Source organism: Eptatretus burgeri, chromosome 10, assembly GCF_056783735.1.
Source record: "Eptatretus burgeri isolate ZD-2024b chromosome 10, Ebu_testis_v1, whole genome shotgun sequence".
Lineage (NCBI taxonomy): Eukaryota > Metazoa > Chordata > Myxini > Myxiniformes > Myxinidae > Eptatretus > Eptatretus burgeri.
In genome coordinates, this window is record NC_140970.1 from 38,419,064 (window position 1) to 38,446,408 (window position 27,345).

The following is a 27,345-nucleotide window of genomic DNA, read 5'->3' on the forward strand; positions in this document are numbered from 1 at the left end:
AGTAAGACAGAACTTGGTCCAATGGCCGAGTGTACCACACAATCTGCATGTGTCATTGCGAGCAAGACATCAATTACATGCTGGAGGGTATGAGGTGCCACAGTTTTTGCATTTGCTGAGTCTCAGGCCAACAGCGGAGATGTTTACATTGTCTGCCGCTTTATATGCAAAGCCATTCATAGTGAGCAATTGTTTGATGTATGTGGCGAAGGCTTTGTATGTGCATCCCAGTTTCAAGGCATCGTCAAGTGTAAAGGTCTTAGGTTTTGTTAAAAACTTCTTCTTGAAGTCGGCAATTGGGGAGCTTCCAATTATCTGCTCCAACAAGCATTTGTCTTCTTGTTTCGAGCTGAAATCACATTTCTTGAAGAAAAGTTTGCACTGGCTGATAAAAACATCCAATGACTTACTGGCATTCTGGCTGTAGTTACAAAGCTCCAGTTGGCAGATCCTGAAGTTGACCGAGGATTCCATTTGTTCCAGAAAGCACTTGAATATATGTGTTGGTTGCTGCCATTGTTCATCGGTGCCTAAATATCTTGAAAGCCGCCACTAAATTTGGTGCAGTCCAGTTTTCTATTCCTTAAGGAACTTGTCTTTAAATCTTAATCATCTATTTTGCTGAGTTTCTTTGGCCTTCCGATCCATTTTCTATCTTTAACTTCTCCGGCGTCACTTTGCTTCTGCACTGTTGCTTGAATGCAATGTCTGGAAATACCTGTTTTGCAAGAGAATCTAATCAGTTTGTCTTTGTATCACAGTCCATAAACATCCCAACTTTCATTGAAATCCCTTTGGTGGTTCTTAAGTTATAGCAGCAATACAGATTTTCAATAAAAGGGCACTTGACCTTAGGCCTTTGACCCCAATATTTAATCAGTTCATCTTCATATTATAGTCTGTAGTTTTGCAGTTTGATCAAAATCCCCTCAGTGGTTTGCAAGTTACGACGATAACAAACATCTGCTATTTCCAGCCAAACGTCACACAACCTTTGATCCCATAATCGTATCAGTTCATCTTTAAGTCTTAATACAACTTTGTACCAAATATGGTAAAAAAAAGAAAATTTTTTTAATCCCTTCAGCGGTTCACAAGTTCTCGCAGTAACAAAATCATCATACACGGACTGGCAACAAATCTCCAGCGCCTTTGGCAGTGGAGGAATAATAAAAATTGAGATTGAAAAACCTCACAGTACAAGCGAAGAACTTCTCCCAGTTATGCGATTCGGCTCTATCGATCAAGCAATTCGATTGATTGTGAAGACAGTTTTAGCGTGCGTAGACTACAAACACAAATTTGACTGAAGTAACAGTTGTGTCTTCGCCAAGGATCCAGCCCAGGCAAAACATCTTTTTTTTAAACAACAAAAACATTCCTTTCCTGGAGTAATTCTCTACAGACTACTGTTGTTGGACCTGTTACCAACTATAGTATATGAGAGTACTACTCTCATATACTGTAGTTCTAACTGTGCATTTTTGGCTGGGTCAGGTGGTAGGTTACTCAGGGGAAACAGAATGGTTGGCATATCTGGTATTGGCTCATAGCAAAAATACTAGTTGGTAATGAGGGCAAAAAAAAAAAAACCCATAATTGACCAACCTTCATAAATGAGGCAAAAAAGAAGATATCTGGGAAGTCAGGCACATACATGTACCATGGAGGAAAATGCATACAACGCACAGGAAGAAACCAATAGCTTTTAAACAAATGAAAACAACAATATTAAATTATTTACAAACACATTACAAAACTAGAACGACACTCAGGAGAGTGCATACCTCCACCAGGTTGAACAGTTTACATTTTATATCCCACTGATAGGCCGGATATGCATCCAAACCTGAACCAATATCTAATCGGATTGTTCTAATCACCTACCCAACTGATTCACCAAGTTTTGTCACAACTCGTCCACCAACCTTTCGAATTATCGTGTTATACATAGTTTTGGGCCCGATCTCTCAATTCTGAAAAATCACTTAGGAATTTTTTTTTTAAATCTCATATACAGATCTAGATCTTCACCAGAATCGAATCAATTAGTCTTTGTCACACACCCAACCTGTCCATCAAGTTTCGTTTGAATCCGTCCACAACTTTTTGAGATGTCGTGTTATACCAGAAATGTAGGCCTATATCGTTTTTGGTCCCGTATCTCAACGGTGAAGAATCACTTTAAAAAAGCTGATAGTATCCAAATCCAGATCTTCACCAAAATCTCAACAATTCGTCCTCGTCATACACCCAACATGTCCACCAAGTTTTGTCTGAATTCGTCCATAACTTTTTGAGATATCTTGCTCACGGACAGACAAACGAGTGAAAACATAACCTCCCTCCACCTCTGGTGGTGGAGGTAGCAAACTGGTTTCAAAAAGTTATTGGTCTAACATAGATATGAAATATTCAAAATGTTATTGGCTTGACATACACACAAAGCAAGCAGCTTTTGTATGCATGTTGGCCTAACACACTCCCCTTCGCCCACTCCTCCATCATATGAAGGACAAGTCAACACGACATAAGATTCAGCCATGAAACTTACAAAGTCATTTCATACATATTGCTTTTCCATTAAGGCAACCGGAATGAAATATTTAAATCCAAAACAATAAGACACATATTAAACAGATTAAGTTTTACTGACAGACTACCAAACGTTCAGTAGTCCAGATTGAAAATGACCACTTTGATTTGCAAGAAATTAAAATTAAATAGCCTTTTGAAATTATATGTGGTCATCAAATCTAAATGATACTTACATTATGTGCAGATGGTGTTCCAAGAGAGAGAGTCGGTTCTGGATCATGTTCAGCTGCCAACTGAGATAAATTCCACACTTTCACATGACGGTCTTTTGAACCAGAAAAGCATATTCTTCCATTCTAAAAAAAAGGAAAAAAAAATCACATATATATTTTGTATTATCGAATGTTATTATTAATAATAATAACAGCAATAATAAAAAAATATGGTCATGTCAAAAAAAACATGAGATTGGAAGCAAATATGTGTTTAATGATCATGAATATGAGCCAGGATGGTCATAAGGATGGGTGGATAGAATTAATGACAGAATCATGAAAATAAAACTCGAAATTGAAGTGAAATGTGGAACATGGTCAGTTGTTATGGACCACAGATTGGGTGTGGACTTGAGGAGAAAGGAGAATTCTGGGAACAGATGGACAATGTAATGCAAACAATACCAAGTTGTGGCAGATGACCAAAATAGAAATGTGAGGAAAGAAAGAGTGGGATATGAGGATATCCATGGGGGACATGGTCTTGGAGGAGTAAATGAAGAAGCAGTCAAGATCTTGGAGTTCGCCATGTCATACCAACTGGCAACACTCAACACTTGGTATCAAAAACATAGGAACCACCTTATAATCGACAACAGTGGTGGTAGAGAAACACAGTTGGAGTACATCATGGTTAGGAAAGCTTGGTGTTGGCTTTGTGGTTAAGGTGGCTGGCTTGGGACCCAAGGGTCCTGAGTTCAAGCCCCTGTTTTTACCGTTGAATTAACACCAGGTGGGGTTAACTCAGCCTGTCATCCTTCTGAGGTCAGTGAAATGAGTACCAGTGTAATGGGGTAAAATAAACATTCGGCGTAACTTGCGTCAGAGTGGTGACCCATCCAGGACTGTACTCCTTGCCAATGAAACTACCTCGGCAGCCCTATGCCCCTTTACAGCATGAAAGGAATGGTATGATATATTATGGTTAGGAAAAGGAATGACGCCCAAGGAGTGACAAATCCTTAGTCACATAATACACTCGTTGACCGATGTTACCTCAATTATCATTGAAGTCACCTTATTGAACACAGCGACAGCAACTCCTTGGGTATGGTAACCATCAGAGCGATGAGACCAATCGTAGGTGCAACCACCTGCCATGATCTCGCCACTATCCGATCTCCAAACCTCAGAGAGCGCTGCAATATCAATGGTCAAACACTTGAGCTTGGATAATAACAGAGACAGGTGATCATCCTCTATTTGGGATCGGATATTTCAGGCACCCACCCGAAGGGACCGCCTCAGGTTAGCCCAAGGAGACCACCTTCTGGTGGATGACACCTCAGCACCACCTTGAATCACATTACCGCAATCTGACCCGGGAAGTTTACCACATGGTTTTCCTTATATCATCAAAGAGTGGGGGTCCCAAAGGATTTTCCCCAATCACATCATCGAGTGAGCTGCCCTGCGGGGGGCAGCTGCATATGAGGTAGTCCCACGGAGTAGTTTTCAATTTTCTTTGTTTTTGGTGTGTTTTGCAGAGTGAAGGGTTGAGTGAAACTCCTGCCACCAAGCTCCTAAAAAAAGGAACCCAACTGCAGGAGGATGTCCACAGACACAGTTGGGCGCTAGACATGGATAGCCCTTGGCTCACAAGGAGCTCCTCCACCCTTTGCCTAGTTTTGTATTTAATTAGGCTGGGTGTCCACATCATACACCCACCTCACCAGGAAACCTCGTGGGGGAGACGGTTTGTCGCCGACAACCCGGCCATGAAACAGGTTAGTGCAAGTTTACATGGTACCTGTAGCAAGTCACAGATCTAATCTGGCCTGACCTGATAATTGAGTCCCAACCAGCTATAAACTGTCATCCTGGTGTTTCATAGGCAGGGTGATTCATCAATGTGTGTGCCATCCCTCAGATGGACGTTAAACGGGAATCCCTTCTGTTGCCATTAGTTGGTGGATGTTAAAGCTCCCACTGTGTCCTTTGTGAAGAGTAAGTGAGCCAAAATCAGGACCCTGGCCAAATTCCAAATTTATACCTTGAAAGGGCATTGCCTCAGCAACACAGCCACACCCTCAGCAAATGATGCTACACCACATCCTTGTGCTGCACAAGAAAGAAGAACAACACTTAAATTTCAAATGTTCAAGAACACAAAGTACAAGTTAACCTTGAATGACCTTCATTGTTGCCAACAAATCAGCAGTTGTTAAGTGCTTCAAGATCAAGTAATTGGATCACCAACAGCAATAAATAACCACAGCAGCAATGAAATATACCATCAGAGATGGGGAATCCCACGCCATTGAATGAAAAAGGTTATACATATTCCAGATAATGAGGGAGGTGAATTGGAAACAAGACACCATTTGGTCATAGTCTCGAAAAAGTTCCCCAGGGGTGAGGAACGTAGTAACCAAAAATAATTGAAATCAAAAGTTCCCCAGGGGTGAGGAACGTAGTAACCAAAAATAATTGAAATTAGATAAGCGGTTTTCCATTTATTACAAAAAACATTTTTTTCAAGATGGCCGCCCCAGTCGGCCATCTTGGATCCGGCCACGCCCAAAATCAATAGGGTTCTTCCTTTTCAGGTGGTACATGTGTGACTCAAATTTCAAATCGATATGGCGAACAGTTTATGAGTTATCGCCCTCACAGCTATAAATGTTGACGCCCGGACGGACGGACAACAATATCCCCCTTCCGCCACGCGGCGGGGGATAAAAATCAAGTCATGAGTAATGAAATTCTTGCCTTTGTCAACACCATGCTCAGGATTGAACAAAAATGTCCTTTTGTTAAAGAAAAATGATGCAAGTCCTTGTCTCCATTTCTCCAAATGTGTTTCTGTTGCTCTATCTCGATACAGGCTTGTGCCCAATCAATATCCAAATCTGTGAGTGCATCATAAGGTCATTGGTCAATAAACTGGCTTGTTAAAGAAAAGATAACAGAATACATAAAATGACTTTCAACTCCGAATATGGTATATCACAGCATCATGCAAGTCTCACCTGACAAAACAGGGTAACAATTCTTGAGCTGATTTATAACCCTTCTTTTCCACGTGTACTTATCTTTCACCAAGGCATTAAAAAGCTTGCAGACACATTGCAAAACATCAACAACAAAATGTGCATCGAGGAATGAAATAATTTTCAACAATAGCTCAATGGGTAGAGCAAGCAGTTCAGAAGTTTCGGTAATGTCATCTGCTGTTGCAACGTTTGACAGTTCTATATTTTCAGTGCTTGAGAGGTCTGTTGTTGTTCCAAAGTTAGGATTTGACATGGATGACATTGCAGTGCATTTGTTCTCTTGCTCTCCCAGCGGTTCAGAATCTGGAATGCCATCTTTTGTATCAGGTGAATTCCTGTTCACCACTGATAATTTGCAAACATTTTGGCATAATGATTTCATAACTTCTTTGTCAATTTTTTTCTGCTCTGTAGTTTTCTAGAAATAGAAAAGAAAAGAAAAGAGAAAGATCATCAAAATGCATCAACAATATGGGAAAAATATTATTTATATTAAAATGTTATGATGTGCAACCTCACTGAATAGTCCAATATGTTCCACTATCTTATTTCAAAATATTTATGTTATTCTTGTCCATCATTATTCTTTTTTTTGGGGGGGGGGATCTTTCAGCAGGCAATTTTGACAAAGATATGAGTCCATCCATTGGGACAATACTCTGTGCAGAGCGTTGGTGCTGCCTGAGCAGTCTCCTTGGCTATTGGACACAATCATGGATGGGTCGCCACTCCGACACAGGATACCAGCAAGCTAGCACTCATTTTGCCGACCTCGGAAGGATGACAGGCAGAGTCAATCCCACCTGGTATTAATTCAACAGATGAGTGGGATTTGAACTCAGGATCCGAGGATCCCAAGCCCATCACCCCAACCATTAAGATACGAGTAAGTAAATAAGAATAATAATAAAAAAAAATTCTGCTTGAAATTAGATTGTGTGTGTGTGTGTGTGTATATGTGTGTATATGTGTGTATATGTGTGTATATGTGTGTGTGTATATGTGTGTATGTGTGTGTGTGTGTGTGTGTGTGTGTGTGTGTGTGTGTGTGTGTGTGTGTGTGTGTGTGTGTGTGTGTGTGTGTGTGTGTGTGTGTGTGTGTGTGTGTGTGTGTGTGTGTGTGTGTGTGTGTGTGTGTGTGTGTGTGTGTGTGTGTGTGTGTGGTGTCAAAACAGAATGAATCAACAGTTGACAATCAACCAATCACATTCTAGTATCCTACTATATGTTATTACACTGCACACGCGAAGGAAAAAGCGGGGTTAAGCAAATGATTAATGTCAGTCTGTCTGTCTTACCAGTTTATGATCAAGGAACAACTTATTTAAAGTGAATGTTATATTTTGAACATGAATAGCAAGATGATTGCCATTTTACCAAACTTTGGCTCTGAAGGCATCCTGGTCTCACATGCACAGCGAGGAGTGAGATAATATTTTTAGTCCGCCTGCCTGATGGTCAAACAAAATTGAAAATCATTCCAAACAGGAAACTTACTGTTTTTAAGGACGTTATAAAGGCTACAAACAACAGGCATGAAAAACGAATGTAACGTGTTAAGGCCCAGTCACACCTTGACGTTTTAGCCAACGTATGCCGATTTTTGAAAATTTTTTCTAAAACACTGGCACACGTTGAATACGTTATGGGTAAGTTTTGATAACATTGAGAGCATGCTGAAAAACACTGCCATACGTCGTTGTACGCTGGCTTTAAACGTTGTCCTTTTCGGTTGTCCTCAAATTTTTGCATGCTTGAAATTTCACAACGTATGCCGGCGTATGACTCACACGTTCCGCTACGCTGGCCACAAGTTGTATGCACGGTCTGCGATCGTTGACAGACGTCAACACATGCTACTTGTGAGTTAATCATAAGTTGAGAGACGCCGAGGTAATGTTTAGCGTCCCCGAAACTTATTTCTAACCTATGATTAACGTGTTGTTGGCACGTTACGCAATCGTTGCCACACGTCGACAGACGTTACTTTTAAGTTACTCATAGGCTGAAAGACATCGGTATAATGGATCGTCCTTGTGTCAGCGTCCACGGCCATGGCCAGGACACTTATTTGCAGCATTCTTCAAACTTTTCTTCGGCATGACGAGGATGTTCACACTTCGATGTCTAGCTTGGCTATGATTCCAATTGTCCATTGGCAGCGTCTATTTAAAATAGTCGAGTTTGAGCGTTTTAACACGTTCAGAAGAAACGCTTCAAATTTCCAAACCCCAGCGTCAAAAAACAAAGGCGAGTGACAGCAATTTAAATCGTTCATTGTAAACAATGAAAATAGTTGAGTGGTACCGTTTAAAAGTCGTTGAGTGTAAAAAAAATCCAATTGTTGAGCGCAAGCATCTACTTTCAATAGTGGAGTTTGAGCGATTTAGCACGTTCAATAGAAACGATTAAAATTTCCGAGCGCCAGAGTCAAAAAACAAAGGCGAGTGACAGCAATTTAAATCGTACATTGTAAACAATGAAAATAGCTGAGTGGTACCGTTTAAAAGTCGTTGAGTGTAAAAAAAAAATCCAATTGTTGAGCGCAAGCATCTACTTTCAATAGTGGAGATGCAGCCATTTAAATCGTTGAGTGGCAGCCTATGAATAGCAAACCCCACGTCACCGGCAAAGATAAACTGCTGCACGATATGGATAAGTTAGGCTATCGTTGGGCATAGTTTGTGAATGCCAGCTACACAATAATTATTCGTTGGTATACCGTATCTATAAGTTATCGAAGCACTCTATGCACATTATTAGTTCATTGTGTATTTGTCCAACCCGTTATGAATAGACCTAAATCGTAAAAACAAGCCATAGCTCATTGTTGAAAAAGCCCCATAAAAAATTAGCCGCGGAGAACTTCGAACAATGGTGCAAAGATGTCTCCTACCCGTGGACACGCGGACGCAAGGAGGATCCATCATAACCCACACCCTCCCCCTCACACTCACCTACTACTGCCAACATGAACAAACTACTACTAATGCTGATACTGATACTGATACTGCTGACATGGACATAGACTCAAAAAGGACTCAAAAACACTGTTGGGTTCCCCTTTTATGAACACCATTTTTATATACCAATTCCCAAAATCGCTGGGAACATGTCTTTATATGGCAGTTGTAAGTTAGAAACACGTTCATTTATTTTTTTTGTCGACCGGAAGACATCATTGGAATACGTCTACATACGTCAATGTGTGTTGGGACTACGTAAAGAATTGGTTCAAAGCACGTCAAACATAAATTAGAAATAAGTTTCGCGTAAAAAAGACATTACCGCGACGTGTTTCGACTTATGAGTAGCTTATAAGTAGCCTTTGTGGACGTGTGTAAGCGTCCGCATATCGTGTGTACAACTTATCCCCATTGCATGCGGAACGCGTGTCATACGCCAAGTACGTCGTAAAATTTTGAACATGTTTAAAATTTCTTGACGTACTCTACTTACTACGACGTATGATAGCGTACTTTAGCGTTCTCCTCACGTATACCAAACTTACTCATACCGTATTTGACGTGCCCCAACGTTTTAGACACATTTTTCTTAGGTCGGCATATGCTGGCAAGATCGCCAATGTGTGACTACGATGTTGACACTTCCATTTCTACGGCAGTTATGATTCGAATGGTTGTGCGTCAGCCTTTTAATAGACTACGTCACGACATCGTCGGCGATGCGTGCAACGCGCTATGCCTAAGTTAGACTATCGTTGGGCATAGGTTGTGTAGACCGACAACAGGTTCAGCATTCGTTGGTATAAGTTATCTATAACACAACGAAACGTTCTGTGTCCATTACTAATGCGTTATACATAAGACCAAGTCGCTATGAATACATCCAAATCTTTAAAAAAAAAACATCAAAAGTTCAACGTAAGCCAGCGTTTTACATAAATTTTAATACGTTGCCATCGCTGGCTAAAACGTCAAGGTGTGACTGGGCCTTTAGATAGGGTTATGTAACAGACAATGGGTAAAAAAGCGGTAAAACCCGGAATTGCTCAATTTATACATGCGAGAGGAGGTATAATATAGAAATCTCACATGTATACAATTTATACATGTGAGAGGTAAAACAGTCAAGCACAGCCCTTGGGAAGTGGGTGTGGCATGTGAGAAGACGCAGTATCAGGGTGAAGAAGAGGCTGCTGTATGGCTATGTATGATGCTGATTGGTCATTGATCAATAAACTTCCAACACAAAAGGATTGACACTGCATTCTATGGTGATCAATAACGCCTACATCTCCTGAAGTATGACTCAATGCTGTGTTATTATAGTGTACTATATAAGGGTGTTGTCAACAGCGCTAAACTTACGGATTTTTTTTTTTTAATCATTAAAATCATTACACACTTAAACACTGCATGTGGTATCATGTTCTTTGAACTCTCAAGTTTTGAGAAGTGCCAATTTGGATTTGTTACCCTCTCCCAAAGGAGAGGGTATTGCATTTGGGTCCGTTTGTTTGTCCACACAGAACTTTTGCGTTTTTCTCTGCAACCGCTTGTCGGATCGAGACGAAATTTTCACGATTGGTGTGATTACTCATGTAGAATGTTTTAATGATAATCACGATGTCATAGGTCACGTGGTGTGGCAGCCATATTGGAAAAACATAAAAACTTTGGACCTTTGCATCTCTGAAATCGCAACAAGGAAAAAATTGAAACTTGGCACATGGCAAGTACTCCTCATGGGGAATAAGTGATTTTTTATGACATCATAGGTGCCCTCGTTACGACGTTATAATTACATATGTAGAACGCCACATCCGATCAGTATGATAATTTTTGAGGGTCATCTGGGGATAACATGGTCTACAGAAAAAAAAAATCAAGATGTCATCGTCACATGATTTGGCTGCCATATTGTTTAAAAAAAAATTTTTAAACCTTCAAAAATCTTCTCTAAAGTGGCTGAACAAATCATGGCGAAACTTTACACGTATGACTGCCTGTCCATGAGGAACAAAAGTTTCACACGTAATGTCATAGATCACATGGGTTGGCAGCCATATTGGATTTACCCTAAAACCTATAAAAATACACCACTCAAAAGAAGTCCTGGCAAGGGTCTGCAATCTCTGATTGCTCTTTTTCTTGTTTATTTGTTTGGTTGTTTCTTTGACTGCTATGCATCCCTGAACTGTTGGATGGAATGAATTGCAAACCGTCGGTTGTACTCAGAGTGTTTTAGGAGGTAAAGAATATTCATACTCTCGGTGATTTCTGGTTGGCTATATCCTTTTTAAAGTTTGTCTGTGCTTTATTTGTCCATGCTCTATCATTTTTTAAAGGTAACATAAAACAAGGAAGCGGCACTTACCATTTTGTAAATTATTTGGTATGGCTCGACCGGGATACAGATCGCCAACCTCTCAGACTCACAGCGAATGCTCCAACCATTACAGCCTTCACTACAATATGAAGTTCACCTTTGATCAGGTAAACTTTATGCTGGAGCAAGATCAAACGTTTCGTACTATAATTGAGTCACAGTCACTAACACTGTGTCTACTTATTGCTGCCATACAGCTTGCCTCATGCTGTTTTACAAAAAACAAAATGGTTGCCATGCAAATTTGCAATTGAAAATATTGTTATGTTTGTGGAAGGTCATTTCATAGAACCAGCAGAGTACCCGTGCAACGGGCGATCTTGTTCCAAGCATGCAACACGTCCTTCTAAGCCTGGTGTTTGGTTAGTGGCTAGGGTTGGCCATCTTGGGATCTTAGGGTCCTGAATTTGAGCCCCGTTGGCTGCTGAATTAACACCAGGTTGGGTTGACTCAGCTTGTCATCCTTCCGAGGTTGGCGAAATGTACTGGTGTAGGGGCCACAAAATCAACGGCACAGCTGCGCCCCAACAAAGATGATAGCTACCTGGCAGCCAAGCTGCCATAAGCAAGAAGAAGAAGAACACAATATTCTGATGCATACTGTTACGAATTCGCACCCGCCGGCGTGCGCGAACAGCTGCTTTAGCCAATGGCGGCTGTCTCGCCCACCGGACGGACAATTCAGTCACGACCTTCCGGAGCAACGCCGGAAACCAGTCACGGGTGTGCTCCAAACGCACACCAAGGCCTCGTCACCACTCTACCCGCGCGCGACAGGGTCAATCGCCGAATTATCGATATACCTAAGTATTCGCGCGGGCAGACTACCGAGACCGTACCTCAGCGAGGTCTGCTTGGACACGAACCGCTTAAGCGGTTCGTTCCGTTCTGGGATAACCTAGCGGTGTATCATCGCGAGACCTCGCTGGACCCAATTCTTTTATCGGCTATTAAAAAGCCCACTATTATCCCGAGAGCAATACGGCGGTCCAATGGGGAAAGAGGACACGACGAACGGGTTTACATTCACACAAGGATATTTATTTATAATGCACACGTAAACAGGGAGGCACGTATGCAGGTATGCAATCAATAAGGAAGGGGACAAGACACGAGCAAGGTAAAGCACTACAACCGTCTATGATTATTATTATCTACAGTCACTTAAGAAGGCTTACTTAAGGACACGGCGCCACAGACACACACACACACAAAAGCCCAAAAGAAAGAAAGAGAACGTGACCGTGTGGTGAAGTCTTGGGCTCCGTTCTCCAGACCCAGCCTTCACCGCTGGCATCTCTTCCGACTTGACGACCGTGCGAACGAGAGCGCGATTCAGAGCGCCTTCCTCGCAATCCCCTCAGCGCACACGATCCTGCCACCTCTTTCTTGATCCTCGTGTCAACGGTCACGACTCTCCCACTCTTCTTTTCCGCGCTCGCGTTCCTCCTTTTTATACCCACGCCCCGCCCCTTCTCAACTCCCACCCTCCCTTCCAGAACATGCGGGAAACTTCCAGAAGGAAGCGTTTTCCCGCCAAATTAGGGACGCGCCCCGCTGCAGTAGTCATCTTTGTCCCTTGCAGGGTGAAATTCACTGTGGAGACGCCATTCGTTCGTGGGAGGGGGAACGGGGGCTGCCTGCTTTCCCTCGACGAAGGCCAGGCCTCTGGCAACCGAGTGCTGAGGTAGAAAACGCAGTGGTGGTTGAGGCGGCGTGGTTGTTGTTGATCGTGGTTGGTGGTTGAGGCGATCGTGGTTGTGGCGATCGTGGTTGAGGCGATCGTGGTTGGTGTTGATCGTAGTTGTGGTGAAGTGGTTGAGGCGATCGTGGTTGTGGTGAAGTGGTTGGTCCAAAATAACGATAGCGAAAAAAAAACGGCAAACTGAAAGATCACAGCCCGGGTGACACGAATAATTCCCATTAAACAACGGTGGGGAAATCTAACTGAACACGGACTTATCGGCATAACTGAACTAAGGACCTATATAGTGTTCTGCAAATTTCCACAGCCGTAACAATACCTTTATTTGGGTGGTGTGTTGGCAACTGCCAGCTCTGGACACGGAAAAAACCCCCCCAAAAAACCTGGCTGGTTACATGCATGAAGCAAAAACATACTGACCACTTATAATTCAGAACACTTCACTGCACCACTGCACTGGAAAACATGGGGACAGGAATACTGTACTGTAAATGGTGGATACTTGCAATACCCTCCACCACCTGGAGGCAGTGCTACACAATACACATTAGAAAATTTGTGTCCCTCCCCCCCCCCTCCCAAGACCAGTAAAGATAAAAACATCCATATACACTAATTGGGGTCATGCTGATCCAATGTAGTAAATCTGGATGTAATCAGCCCAGAACTGTCGGAGTTGTAGCGCGATAAACAAACACAAACACACCCATCCGTGAATTACAGTAAGGACTAATTACCTCCTCTTGAACGATCTGCAAATAGAGAAAAAAAACAGAACAAATAAAGTATATAGCTTCATTATTTACCTCCTCTTGCTCACCACCGATACTAATGAGTGATTTGAAACAAAAAAAAAACAAATCCAATAAAGAATATAGATTCTCTCGTTCACTGCCTTTGCTAATGAACGATTTGCAAATAGAGAAAACAAAGAACAAACAAGAAAAAGGGAATCGGAGATTGCAAACCCTCACCAGGACTTGGTTTGTATGGCGTTTGTGTGGTGTATTTTGTGTGACGTTTGTATATTGGTGTTACTGGACATTACTGGAACTGCCACTTTATAACTGCTGGCAGTGATGACCAGGAACTAAGACGTCCCGCTTTGATTGGACACCTGACCCTGGCCCATGACATTTATTAATATTATTCTATTGAATTTGGAATGGGATTAAAATGAATTCAATTCAAATCAAATGGAAGACCAAATAGGTACAGTCCTGCATTGGAGTAATCAGAAGGAACCCAAACAAGCAAAAAGCAAAGATGGAGTCATCAGGAGGAACCTGGATAAGATTCGTGTTTCAGCTGCTACTCCTCTACCCTCAAACCCATCCAGGCACAGCCAAGTGAGCCGCATTAAAAAAAAAACCAACAACAACAACAAAATCCAGATTAAAAAAATCAAATAATTCAGGCTGCCACACCATGCGTCTGATCAAGTTGAAATTTAAAACATAAATTTCCCATCACTACTAGATCCTAATTGTGAATTTTCACGTCGATCGATTAAGAATTTTGATAAAATGATAAATCAAGAGAATTTTTTTTTAAAGATTTTCGCTCAATACAATATGGCGGCCAGACCATGTGACATTGATTATTCGTGAATACCCTGGTATCCCCAAGGCTTGGGGAACATTTGTGTAATGTTTCCCCTTGATCTGTCCAGCCGTTATGGAGAAGAATATTTTTATTGGTTTTAGGGTGAATCCAATATGGCTGCCAAACCATGTGACCTATGAAGTCATATGTGAACCTTTTGTTCCTCAGCGATAGGTGGTTATACGTGTAACATTTCACCTCAATCTGTTCAGCCATTTCAGAGAAGAAGATTTTTGAAGTTTTTTTTTAAAGCAATATGGCTGCCAAAGCACGTGAGTGATGTCATCAATTTTTTTTCCCCGTGGACCATTGTATCCCGAGATGACCCTCAAAAATTTTCATACTGATTAGATGTAGCGTTCTACATATGCAATTATGACCTAATAATGAAGGTAGCCAAGACATTAAAAAAAAAAATCACATTCCCCATGAGGAGTACTTGCCATGTGCCAAGTTTCAATTTTTTCCTTGGTGCAGTTTCAGAGATGCAGAGGTCCAATTTTTTTTCTGTTTTTCCAACATGGCTGCCACAGCACGTGACCTATGATGTCATAGTTATCAATAAAACATTCCACATGAGTGGGCGATCCTATGGTGAAAATTTTGTCCCAATCTGACAAGTGGTTGCGGAGAAAAACACTTAAGTTCACTAAAAAAAAACCACTAAAAAAAACACTAAATATCAACACCGTGTAATTGAAAACCTCACCACAGAATGCAAAACATCCCCCGCTGTGTCATTGAAAATTGTAATTCAAAACATCACACTGCACTGGAAAATGTGGGGACATGAATACCGCACTGGAGATCGTGAAGACTTGTAATACCTTCCCCACCTGGAGGTGGTGCTACACGATACACATTCAAATAGAGAATATGATCACCTCCTCCTCACCCCTCAAGACCACCGGCAAAGATAAAAATACCCCTATGCATTAACTGGGGTCATACTGATCCTATATAGCAAGTCTATAAATAATTGGCCCAGAACTGCAGGAGTAGCACGACAGACAAACACATAAACACCAATCTGTGACATAGTAAGTATTAATATTATAGACAAGTGGTCGACCAATATATCAGCTGATATTTGGCATTTTGAGGTTATTGGCATCCGCCGATATAAACAAAAAAAAATGATGGTAAGGCAGCTAGAGCTCCTTGTTGTTTCTATTCGGCATCTGCAGCTTCCTTTCAGGTCAGGTGACTACTGTGGAATGTTAGTGAGAGCTTGCTGGCAATGGTGGATATGCCTAAGAGGAAAAGGTAAGACTTTACAGTATATTCCTAGCTTTCAAATCTGAATTTATTTCATTCCCCACGGCGAACCAAGCCGTGTTCGCCACACCCACTGTTCGTGCTGTGGAACCTCAGCAAACTTCACACATACGGGGCCGCCTCGCAGACGTTCACACGCCCACTCTAACACCGTGGGAGTTTCTCAAACCACTTGCGCACACGGGCTGTCTCATGACCTTTCGTGCTCTCACACCGTGAGCCTTTCGCACACTCACAAGCCACCTCATGACCATTCACACACCATTCCCTCACACAGGGTGTCTCCGAGAGGCCCCACAGCTGAATCTGTCATTCGTTTCGCACACACTATGCAACCCGCCACGCCCCACACCCTGGCTCCTGTGGGAAATTTTAAATCTTAACTTGTCTATTCGTGGTCAGCTGCAGTTGGATATGTAACATGGCTTATTTGAATTAACACCGACTCAGTGTCCTTTGATATAAGAGTTTGAAACACATCCGGCCATCGCTCTACACTGACCGAACTAGTCAGAGATGGGCCGTGGGATGCTGTGTGGTGTATGCATGCATCAAAAGTCAAAACCTGTGCTAAACTTAGTGCTTAATATCTTGTGCACCCTTTGACACCATGACTGGGAAGGGATCACCAAGTGAAACTCATGCCTCTGTGTCTATGAAATAAAGGAAAGCTATTTAAATGAAGGTGAAATTAGAAGTGATCAAGCGATGGGAGCAGTGAACATTTGCCGAGCGCATGGGCTGACAGAATCCACCATACAAACGATTCGTGCAAATGCTGATAAAATCAAAGCGAGTGCTCAATGTTTCGCCATTACTATAAAGAAACTGAGGTCCATTAACTGCAACATCAGATGTTGACGACCCTGTACATTCCTCTCACCCTTCCACCTCCATCACTGCAAGCAACACCATTTAACATAGGATGGTGAAGTTTCATTTTATATAAATGTGTAAGTGACCGTCTCTGTCTCTCTCTCTCTTCCCCATCCACCCTGAAACACAACCTTCACCGATTACATAGTTTCTTTTGGGAAAATTACTTTGGTTTTGCACGTTTTCATCTAGCGGTAAATTCTCAGAACGCAACTGCAGCGTTAAACGAGGAATTACTGTACATGACGTTCAAAGTGAAAATAACGAAACAAATGGCAGGAAACACAACCCTGCCATCCGTGGCATCAACCTAACTTGGCAGTGAGTACTAGAACTACGTGGGAGGCGGAAATAGAAATACAAACATACGGAAAAAAAAAATTTTCACCTAAATCTCAAAATTATAGTTTTTGCTTGAAAAATTGGTGGTTTTTCAGGTAAAATCAGATTTCGGATCCCGGATTTGTGGCTGGTTACCTGTATAAGCTTTGCTCAACATTGTCATCGAGTTGATAATGAAAATGATGTTGGCACTTAGCCGATATCGTGCTGTGATGTGCATGAGCAAGCAAGCTAAAATGTTAAATAAATGTGAATTTAAGTTCAAAAATTGTGTAATTCTCATTTTTTTAATTCTTAAATTGTTCAATCAGATACATGTGTCGGTCATCATTCCCCCTGCTCTCCACTTATCTGTATCTGCCCTTGTAAAATCCATATCAGTTGACCTCTAGCACAGACCACCGTTTATGTTCGCATAATCTCATGAGTTTTTACACCCTGTATTAAGGAAGTGAGGATAGAGATAAGTCATCATGCTTATCTGTGTGCTGCTGAGAGGTGGCGTTGTAACCTTTAGTGACTAGAGGTTTAAAGAGGTCCTGTTTCATGTCTCCCATGTTGAACTGAGCAGGAAACAGGTGAGAGAGAATTGCTTTCAGTGTTTCACTGTCCACGCCATGGCACGCCTTTCCTACCTCTTCCCATCATGTTCTGGGAAAGAGGAAGAGGCTCTGGCTTCCAACAAAGCCACCAACCCTGAATCACGATAAAGCGTGAAAAAAGGAAATGCTGACTTTCCGGTAACCTGACATACCCCCAAAATTTCTGTTAACCTCAATATTTTTTGTTTCAGATTTTCAAGTGCCGAAGTGATTCCAATAGTTTCTGGAATCAGTGACTTGAAAGGAAAACTAGATCTGACATGAAAACAAAAAAATGACAAGTCTGGAGACGGCGATGGTTCACGAGCAATGTACACGGTTCACCTTTTTATTTTTTGACCTTCGAAGGGACGCCATGGGCAAACTGTCTGGAATCGGGGAAAACGTAAATGATGAAAGTTGTAGTACTCGAAGAGCACTACTTGCATACCAACTTTCATTCGAAACAGTTGAAAACCCTCGGAGCTCGATGCCCAATTTATTAATTTTTTGACATTTTCTAAGTTCGTGACCTTGTGACAAAAATGAAATATCGAGCTCCGTGGGGCTATGCAGGTGCCATTGGGCTAACCAAATACCGAAAACCCCTGCCAGATTCGACAAACCCCCTCGGAGAAGATGTAACTTGAAATCGGCTACCCCCTAAAAACACATGTTTTTTGGGCGTGGCTCTGCCCATTCTCAAGAAAACACAAGATCATGATATAAACCTCCCACCCAAATTTTATCAGGATCGGATCAAAACCCACGGAGCTATGGTCGGGACAGACAGACAGACACACACCCATAACGAATATAGTGGTGACTTACTGACTCGTGAACCAAAATAGAGTAAATTACAAGAAAAACTCAAGATTAGGTAGAAACAAATAATCACTCAGGAATATTTGAATCAAATATTCAGAAAACTGTGATTTCGTTAATTTGATTCTCCACAGGATTAATTCCCACAGCTTAATTACCAAAAGGAGTTTTAAAAAACCCACAATTCGATGCACAAGGAATACCAGACTGTTCATACCCCTAACACGAGCACAGCCAATGAATGTTCTGCTCACGTCAATCGCAGCTGTTTTGGATGAGCGTTGCTATGAATCTCAATCTTGATTGCTGGCACTAAACACTGAATAAAATTCTGTGTAACAATCTTTGGAGAGCCGAATCAAAGTGAAATTGAATTTGAAAGTCAATGCACTTTGTTGAAAATTTGGTGAAAGTATTGTATGGAAATACGATCGCCGGCAAAAACAAAATGTCTGTCATCACCTGCGCATGTATGCAGCTTTAGAGAAACTTTTTTTTTCTGGTGTTAAGTGTCTGTTTGCCTGTTTGGAGGTACGATTATGGACTGGAAAACGGCTTGGCTGATATCTACCAAATTTTGCACGTAATAATTCCCCCCCTTCCTGCTTCCCCCATGAAGGTGGGTTGATGACGTGATTTTCAAGCATGTGCACAGAGCACAGTGCACGCTGCTTACTGACACCTGCCAAAAAATAAAGATAAAAATAAAAATCCCCCTCCCCCCCAAAAAAAATATCCAGACCTAACTACACCATTTATTGAGGAGCATGTTGCAGAAAACCCAGCAATTTATTTTGTGGCCTCAGTAAGACAACACTAGGCTGTTGGCCACACTGCTCAATAGGCCATGGTGCTGATTGGTTCAACACAGGAACCATCCGATTGAGCCATAACGCTGTCACTATGGTTGGCGACCAGAGCAACTGACGTGTTTGCCTCTACGGTGGGATCTGTAGAGGCATGCTCTGGACAGTTTTCGTTAGTCTTGGCTGTTGATCGGGGCTGGCGGCTTGTCCTGCCTTCACGAGCTGCTACAACTTGCCATCAAACCTGGAACTTGCCTGTCTGCTTTCAATCTTCCCCCTTTTTGTGTGAAAGGTTCTTATGCATGTGGGCCCTTGAGGGGTTTAGTTTCTTTCTCTGTACTGTTAAGTGTTGTTCTTTTTTTATGTGGAATTTTCCCTGCTCATTTGCCATGTGCTGATCAAATATTTGTTTATATTTCCTGAGGCTTGCATGCATAGCTGAAGTCCATTTTTCCTGTGAAAACGTTTCGGCCTATTGGTAATCCCTGGGGAGTTGAATTGGGTGAATTACCCTAATTAATAAAAGACGTGGTTTAGACCTGTTTAGTCAAAAGCGCATTCACCACTCACGTGCAATGTGCGATTAAATTGCCTTAAGCAAGGGCAATCGACGAGTTCATCTCAGTCATCTTTGGCCTCCAGAAAGCTGTGGTTGCAGATGTGATTGTGATTAAAAACCGCTGACATGGGGGCGGTACACACAACATTTTCATTAGCTGATGAAGTGAAACACTATAATTGAACACTCTGATATGAGAATTAATGATCTAGTTGGGGGTGGGGGGAAGAGGTGTTGATAAATTTCATGACCAGGAGAGACCCTGGTAGATGCTCTATGATACACATTTACGCAGAGAATTGGGATGTCCCCCCTACCCTAAACCTCTGGGACAATCAATTTTTTTCACCGCCTGCTCAACGGAAATGTACACACCCTGCGAGACGGAGTATAGACCTGTCAATAATCAAAGCATTCACGGCTTGTCAAAAACATCCCTATGCTCTCAATAGTACGGGCTCAATCCCCACCACTAAACCATTAATTGTGAGTACATTAATCATTAGATATAATATCTCTCATTGTTTCGAGATCTCCATATACAAGTAAGAGCACATCTTCGACATTTCAACCTTAATTGTAAGAGTGCAGGTGAATGAATGAATGAATGAAGCTAATCCAACTTACTAGGGGCAGTTGATAAGTGACTTTAAAATGGCAATATATATTAGAGAATGTAATGTGTGTAGTTGTTGACGACATGTTACATGAATGGGTAAGAATCATGTTTTGCCTGTTTTAGATCTGGCAACACTGAGCGTTTGACATCAGTCGAGAAGTTCCAAGATGGTGGCTCCTTAAGAAGCATGCACCAGGGAGGAGCAACATTCTGTCATCTGTTTCTAGGGAAGTGAGTGTGTGAGTCCCAATGAAATCAATCGTAGAATGAAGATGCAATTTGGTAACAGTTTTTATCACTTCAGCAGGTGTACGACTGGGACAGGAAGTTTAAAAGTGGAGTTCTTTTAGTTTGGGAGTGAGTTGTCTCAGAACCTACCTTGCAGACACTTTGCGGAACCCCAGCACGTTGTGAATGATATGGTGTGCTGAACCATGGCTAATGTTAAATTCGGAGACTACTTCATCCAGCGTAACATGACACTGTTCCCTTAGCACGCGCTCAACTCCCGCAATCATTTCTGGTGTGTCAGCTGTACGAGGCCGGCCCGAGCGAGCAGCGTCTGCCACACTGGACACTCCACTTTTAAACTTCCTATCCCAGTTGTACACTTGTTGCAGTGATAAACATGTGTCACCATATTGCATTTACATTCTGCGATAGATTTCACTGGGATTCAAACGCTCACTTCCCAAGAAATGGATGACAGAACATTGCGCCTCCCTGGTGCATGATGCTAAGGGAGCCGCCATCTTGGAACTGCTCTACTGAAGTCATACGCTCAATGTTGCCAAATCTAAAACAGGCAAAACATGACTCTTACCCATTGATATAACATATGTCGTCTCCAACTACACACATTACATTCTCAAATTTATAATCGCCACTTTAAGGTTACTTACTGACTGCCCCTCGTATATTGAAAATACATCGATACAAAATATTATTTAACATACCTCCTCAGAAGTGATCACTGCAAGCAGGCATGCACTGTGTGTTTCCAGTGCAAGCTAAACTAAGCTTTGAGGAGCAGCTGAAGGAGACAGGATTTTATATACAAGAAAGAGGCTATTACAGGTGTATTTGATGAAGGGTATTTTCTATGTACAATATCCCCCACGAGCCTCGACTCTGCCTGGCATTGCGCTGCCTGTTTACCTCCCATATCTATTACCACCCAAAATCCTTCTCCTGTGTGACACACTCCAAAATTACCCCTTGCATCCTGTAATCTCTATTTTCATTGTTCTTCCCCATACTCAACACCTTACACTTGCTCAGGTTAAACTCCATCTGCCAAACTTTTTCCCAATTTATGCAAGTATCAATACATTCCTGTATCAGCTAATCACCCCCTCTGCTATCCACCTTACCTCCAAGCTTTGTGTCATCTGTAAATTTGGAAAGCTTACTCTTTACCCCATTATCCAAATTGTTGATGTAAATAATGAATAATAATGGTACCCCTGGAGGTACCCAGCTACTTACATCCTCCCACTCATTGCTTCCTTCCACAAAACCAGTTTGCAATCCAATTAACTACCTTACCAGCCAATCCACAAGCCCTCACTTTAGCTAACAACCAAACCTGGTGTTGGCCTAGTGGTTAGGATGGCGGCTTGGGATCCTAGGGTTCTGAGTTCAAGCCCCATTGGCCGCTGAATTAAAAAATACACCAGGAGGTTGACTCAGCCTGTCATCCTTCCGAGGTCGGCAAAATGACCACCAGTGTACTGGTAAGGGGGACACTGCATCAGCGGCATAGCCGTGTCCTAACCAATGATGCAACCAGCAGCCACAGGCTGCACTTGATAGAGAGAAAGCCAACAACCTCTGATGTGGTACCTTATCAAATGCCTTTTTAAAGTCTAGATATACTATATCCACTGCCATTCCCTCATCCTTCCAATCAGACACTGCTTCATAAAACTCTAAAAGATTTGTTAAACAGGAACTACCTTTGGTAAACCCATGCTGATGACCTTTAATTAGTTTGTATTTATTCAAGAGTGAATTTTTATAAGATAGGCCCACCCATGAACATTGATGTCTTCAGATATTTTTCAAATTTTTATCCTAGGTTGTGTATGGTCTAAAACTCAGAAAGCCAAATTTTTGATGTGATTGACCCATTCCCCGCTGTTTGGGCCACACCCAAAGTTTGGAGATTTTGACACCCTTGAAATTTTTTTTCCATTTTCAAAGTGAATTATTTAGAATAACCATCAGTTGCCCAAGGAAATTCCTTCACAAAGTTATTATATGGTTTGGGTACTAAAATATTTTGTACAAAAATCTATGGGATCTGGATGGTTATGGAGAGTAGAGCCACCTGTAATCCCTTTCAGCAAACATTCACTTCAGACTCTCTCTGGCCATATTTTTAATAACCATCAAGGTCCCATGGATTTTATTAGTGCATAAGACAGTACAAGTACTGTACTATCTTAGGAAAGTAAAACATTCATGGGACCTTGGTGGTTATGGCAGTACAGGGGGTCTCAAGATCACTTTGGGCTAAACGAAGCCCTTTTCGAGCCACACCCACAAACATCCTAATATTTTGAAACTAATCTATCGAAAATTCCAGCAATCTCTGTGTGTGAGTGTGTGTGTGTGTGTGTGTGTGTGTGTGTGTGTGTGTGTGTGTGTGTGTGTGTGTGTGTGTGTGTGTGTGTGTGTGTGTGTGTGTGTGTGTGTGTGTGTGTGTGTGCGCTGTTTCTCGACAACCTCTGGTCCAATCTAATTGAAACTTGCCACATATATTGCTGGGGACCTGAGGATGTGCCTTTTCAAGGTTTGATATTAATCGGACAAGTGCTTCCCAAGTTATGGCCATTTATTTACCAAACCAATGGCAAGACACGTTGTTGCGTGGGCGTGGCCGATGGGGAAGGGAAGTTCAGCCACGTTCGCCATTACGGGTTACAACGTATGGGCTTCCGGAGAGTGATGACTTCGTGTATTCTAATAATTTCTCGATTTCTTATGCACATTTATAGATAAACATAATGGCCCAAGTTATGATCGTTTTCACATTAGACGGTGTATAAATTTCGGGAACATCAGAGTGCTGGTATGCTCCGAACCAGGAAGTAAATTTTTTTCTCTCTCTTCTCTTCTTGTTTTTCCTTGCCACAACATTGCGAAAAGGTAAAATACGTTGGCGCTAATTGAATAATTGGGTATTAAAAATAAATTGCGAATAATCGTAACTGCGAATAATATTGAACTTCCGGGTAACGCACGTACGGGCACGTGAGAGCGAAGAAACGGCTTGTGTGGTTTATTCATTATTATTATTTTTTTTTTTTACGGGCATGTACTAGTATTATCAAATGAAAGTTCCATATCTACACTAACAAAACCAATAATAAAATCCATGGGACCTTTTAAAAACAAAGAATAAAACAGGTCCAAAGTTGCCTTGTTTGACAGATAATGTACATAGCGATGTACATATAATGTACAGGTATATGTACACGACATGTACAATGTACATGGTCTGCCTCTATCACCAATATCCATCACTTGCTACAGAAGTCCACTATATTCCATTGCTGATGCTATTTGAAACTGTAAAATATGGATGTATTATGAAATAAATTCTGTTTTGAGCAAATTTTGTCTTTTGTATACATTCTTTATATTGAAACCATGTAATTATGAGATGCAAGGTGATTTCTTTCATTTGTATTTGCCGCCTTACATGACTTTTTTCCCATCATGCTACTTGTAATTTCCTTTTCTTTGTCTTGGCAAGATGAAAGAACATGTAAAAAAAGAAAGCTGAATTTATATCCCCCCATCCTTATATAACATACCTGGTAAGTTGCAATTTCCCACATTTGTCTGCTTATAAATAGGTCAAAGGTTATCTGGGATTAGCAGTTTTGAAATCCAGCATCAATTCAATCCAAGATACAATGTGTTTACTGTCTGTTACTATGTGAAATCAGCATAGTTCTATCATTAGGCATCATGAAAGTAGGTCATACAAAGGCCATGGTGTCAGGGATAGCATGGCTGAGTCTAGTTCATGTTTAGTTGATTTATTTATATTTTGGTTTGTTGAATGAAAGCCAGTAGAAAAATGGGGTGATTTGAACATTGCTTCCTGCTGTTCATGTTCAGTCCATTCTGAAAAAACATAGGCTAAATAAAATCTTATAGAAAAAAAATCCTTTTATTCAAGCACCAATAAAAGTTTAGGCCTACTTCTCCAAGCACATACTTTTGCTCCACAGTAAATGCATCTTTTTGTTTCAGGGGACATCACTCAGCCATGGCATATGGATCGTGCATTTTCCACAATGGAAATCATGGTATTTGCGGCCCATTTCTGCCACGGAGAGCTCACTCGCTGACCAGTATAGCATCACTGAATTCTGGAGAATGGAGAGGCTGTCAAGGTTTCATTCCTTCATTTGCGTGGAAAGGAATTATTGGTGTGGGTCGGGTATCGGCGGCGAGCACGACCGCCAGATGGAGCAGTAGAGTCGGCTCCACCGAACACCCGGAATCTAGATCGTACCTTTCCGATAACTCCGAAGGAACGGGTCCCTTACAGGACCGTGAATCGTCAATAATTCAACCGCGTGGGACAGGGCTTTTTGCCAAACTTCAAAATACCTAGAGGCCCACGTGGCGAGCTACTGAGGAATTCACACCCTCGACGGAGCTCGAACGGGACGAGCAGTTAGCGTGCTAGAACCGTGCGTAACCAGAGCGGATGGTTACTGAGGTCCGTCGGTCCAAATGCACAATTTACCCACGCTATTTCTCAACATGCACCATGCTAAACCAATGAAAGAAATACAGAAACGAGCTGAAACATTAAACAGGGGATTTATTTATAATGGGGGCGGGGGTGGGGGGGGAGAGGGAACACACAAAGAGCAGAGTTAAACCAACTAATCAATGCAAATAATGTATAGCAAAGAGCACTTAACAATTCCTACTTACAGACGGGGCCCAAGTACACACACACGCACACACAAATACCCAAAAGAAGATGGACCTCAACGGTCTTTATTCGGCTCTCCAGCAGAGGAGGATAGTTCGGCTGGGAGTCAGGACGGCTGGCTACCTGGCTGCGAGCGCACGGCTGAACGTCCACCCCTTCCCGGAGCTACGATCACCAAAGGACGGACCAGGGCAGCCGAATCCAGAGGAAGCGAGACGATGTGACCTCCCGTGTTGAGTTGGCCGATCGCTTGTCGTACTGTGCCGGACGAGACGCCTCAGATGCGCGGGGTGCAGCCAGATGCAGACCAGACCGAAGATGCGCTCGAGCAGACGGGACCAATCTCCTCTCTCTCGACCCAACAACCACGATGCCACTCCGAGTGCCGGGGACGGAGGATGAAGGGCGGGCACCAACCAGCGCGAGCGCGAATGAAGCAGCGAGCGCCAGCAGACAAGGTCAGGTGATCCGGTAGACCAAAAACCAACTCAACTCCGACCCTTTTTGTTGGATCGCGCCAAACTATTCTTCACCCCTTCTCCAGAGGGGAGGACCCGCCTGCCATGGACCCGCTCTCGCTCACTGGATGGTTTTGGCACGCAAAATGCGCTAGTCGCCCCCGTGATTGGCCAAAAGGGGAGCCAAGTCTGCCGATTGGACCGGGGGGCGTGGCGGCCGCTACGGTGGACTGCCCCTCAAACAGGGAGAGTAACATTGTCCTGCGTGGGCTGCGCTCATTGGCCGACCGACGGCAACCTCGCTCGCATCCCCCGGATTGGGCGAGAGAGACGCCAGGTCCTCTTGAACTCCGCCCACCGCGAGCGTTATGGCATCAGGATGGAGCGAAGGTGTTGTTGGTGATGTAAAAAAATGTAGAAGAAAACCCTGACTATCAAAATAACTCTGCAGCGCACGAACATTTAATTCCCATTAGACTAGGGACGGGTTCTATCTATAAACACACACCAATACAACTTCTATAAGGACCTGAATGCTGAGTGCAATAAGCTTCCAAATTCATAACAATATTTCATGGATTTTCTTCAAGCTTTTCAGGAAAATAAAAGATTCACATCGAGAAAACATTTTTCTACCTATCTCGGCCACATTCAAAACAGCATGGGGTTAAAGGAAACAAACAGATTTTTAGGATGGATGGCCCAAAAACAGATAAGACATTTACTGAAAGTACTTTACTCTTGAATCAGCAATGGAATATATTGGACTTCTGCAGCAAGTGATGGAAACTGTTGACTGAGGCAGACCATGTACATGTCGTATACATTATATTGTTGTGGGGCCGGGATTTCGGCGGCGAGCACGACCGCTAGATGGAGCAGTAGAGTCGGCTCCACCGAACACCCGGAACTTATAGGTCATCAACCCAGATAACTCCTGAGCCGACGGGTCCTTTATCGGACCGAAGATCGCCAATAGGTCGACCGCATGGGATAGGGTCGATTGCCAATTTCAATTTACCTAAATACCCACATCGTCCAAACTACTGGGGAAATTCACCCTCGACTGAGCTCAAGCGGAATGAGCCAGTAGCGTGATCGAACCATGCGCAACCCGAGCGGATGGTTACCGAGGTCCGTCGGTCCAAATGCACAATTTATCCTCGCTATTTCTCAACACGCACCGAGCTAAACCAATGAAAGAAATGCCAGGGAACGAGCTGGGACATTCAACAATAGGGGTATTCATTTTACAGTGGGGGAAAGGGAACACAAAATATACCATCAGAGATGGGGAATCCCCCACCATTGAATGAAAAAGGTCATACATATTCCAGATAATGAGGGAGGTGAATTGGAAAGAAGACACCATTTGGTCATCATCTCAAAAAAGTTCCCCAGGGGTGAGGAACGTAGTAACCAAAAATAATTGAAATCAGATAAGCGGTTTTCCATTTATTACAAAAAACTTTTTTTTCAAGATGGCCACCCCAGTCGGCCATCTTGGATCAGGCCACGCCCAAAATCAATAGGGTTCTTCCTTTTCAGGTGGTACATGTGACTC

At 42.5% G+C, this 27,345-nt stretch overlaps 1 protein-coding gene across 12 annotated transcripts in view; it reads right to left on the reverse strand.

Annotated features, from left to right (window-relative positions):
• Window positions 1-27,345, reverse strand: part of LOC147018349 (F-box/WD repeat-containing protein 9-like) — a 99,001-nt gene that overhangs the window by 69,004 nt on the left and 2,652 nt on the right. For 11 of the 12 annotated variants that reach the window (XR_015062344.1, XR_015062343.1, XM_085897930.1 and 8 more), the window contains exons 2-4: window positions 5,786-6,227; window positions 5,526-5,665; window positions 2,772-2,894 (exon numbers count right to left, since the gene is read on the reverse strand). Coding sequence is in view for 10 of the 12 variants with exons in the window: in XM_085897926.1 (XP_085754052.1) it covers window positions 2,772-2,894; window positions 5,526-5,665; window positions 5,786-6,227 (705 nt within the window). In the remaining 2 variants the exon portion in view is untranslated. Of the gene's footprint in view, window positions 1-2,771; window positions 2,895-5,525; window positions 5,666-5,785; window positions 6,228-19,749; window positions 19,844-27,345 lie in introns of those variants that run through there. The other variant, XM_085897931.1, reaches the window with a different exon arrangement.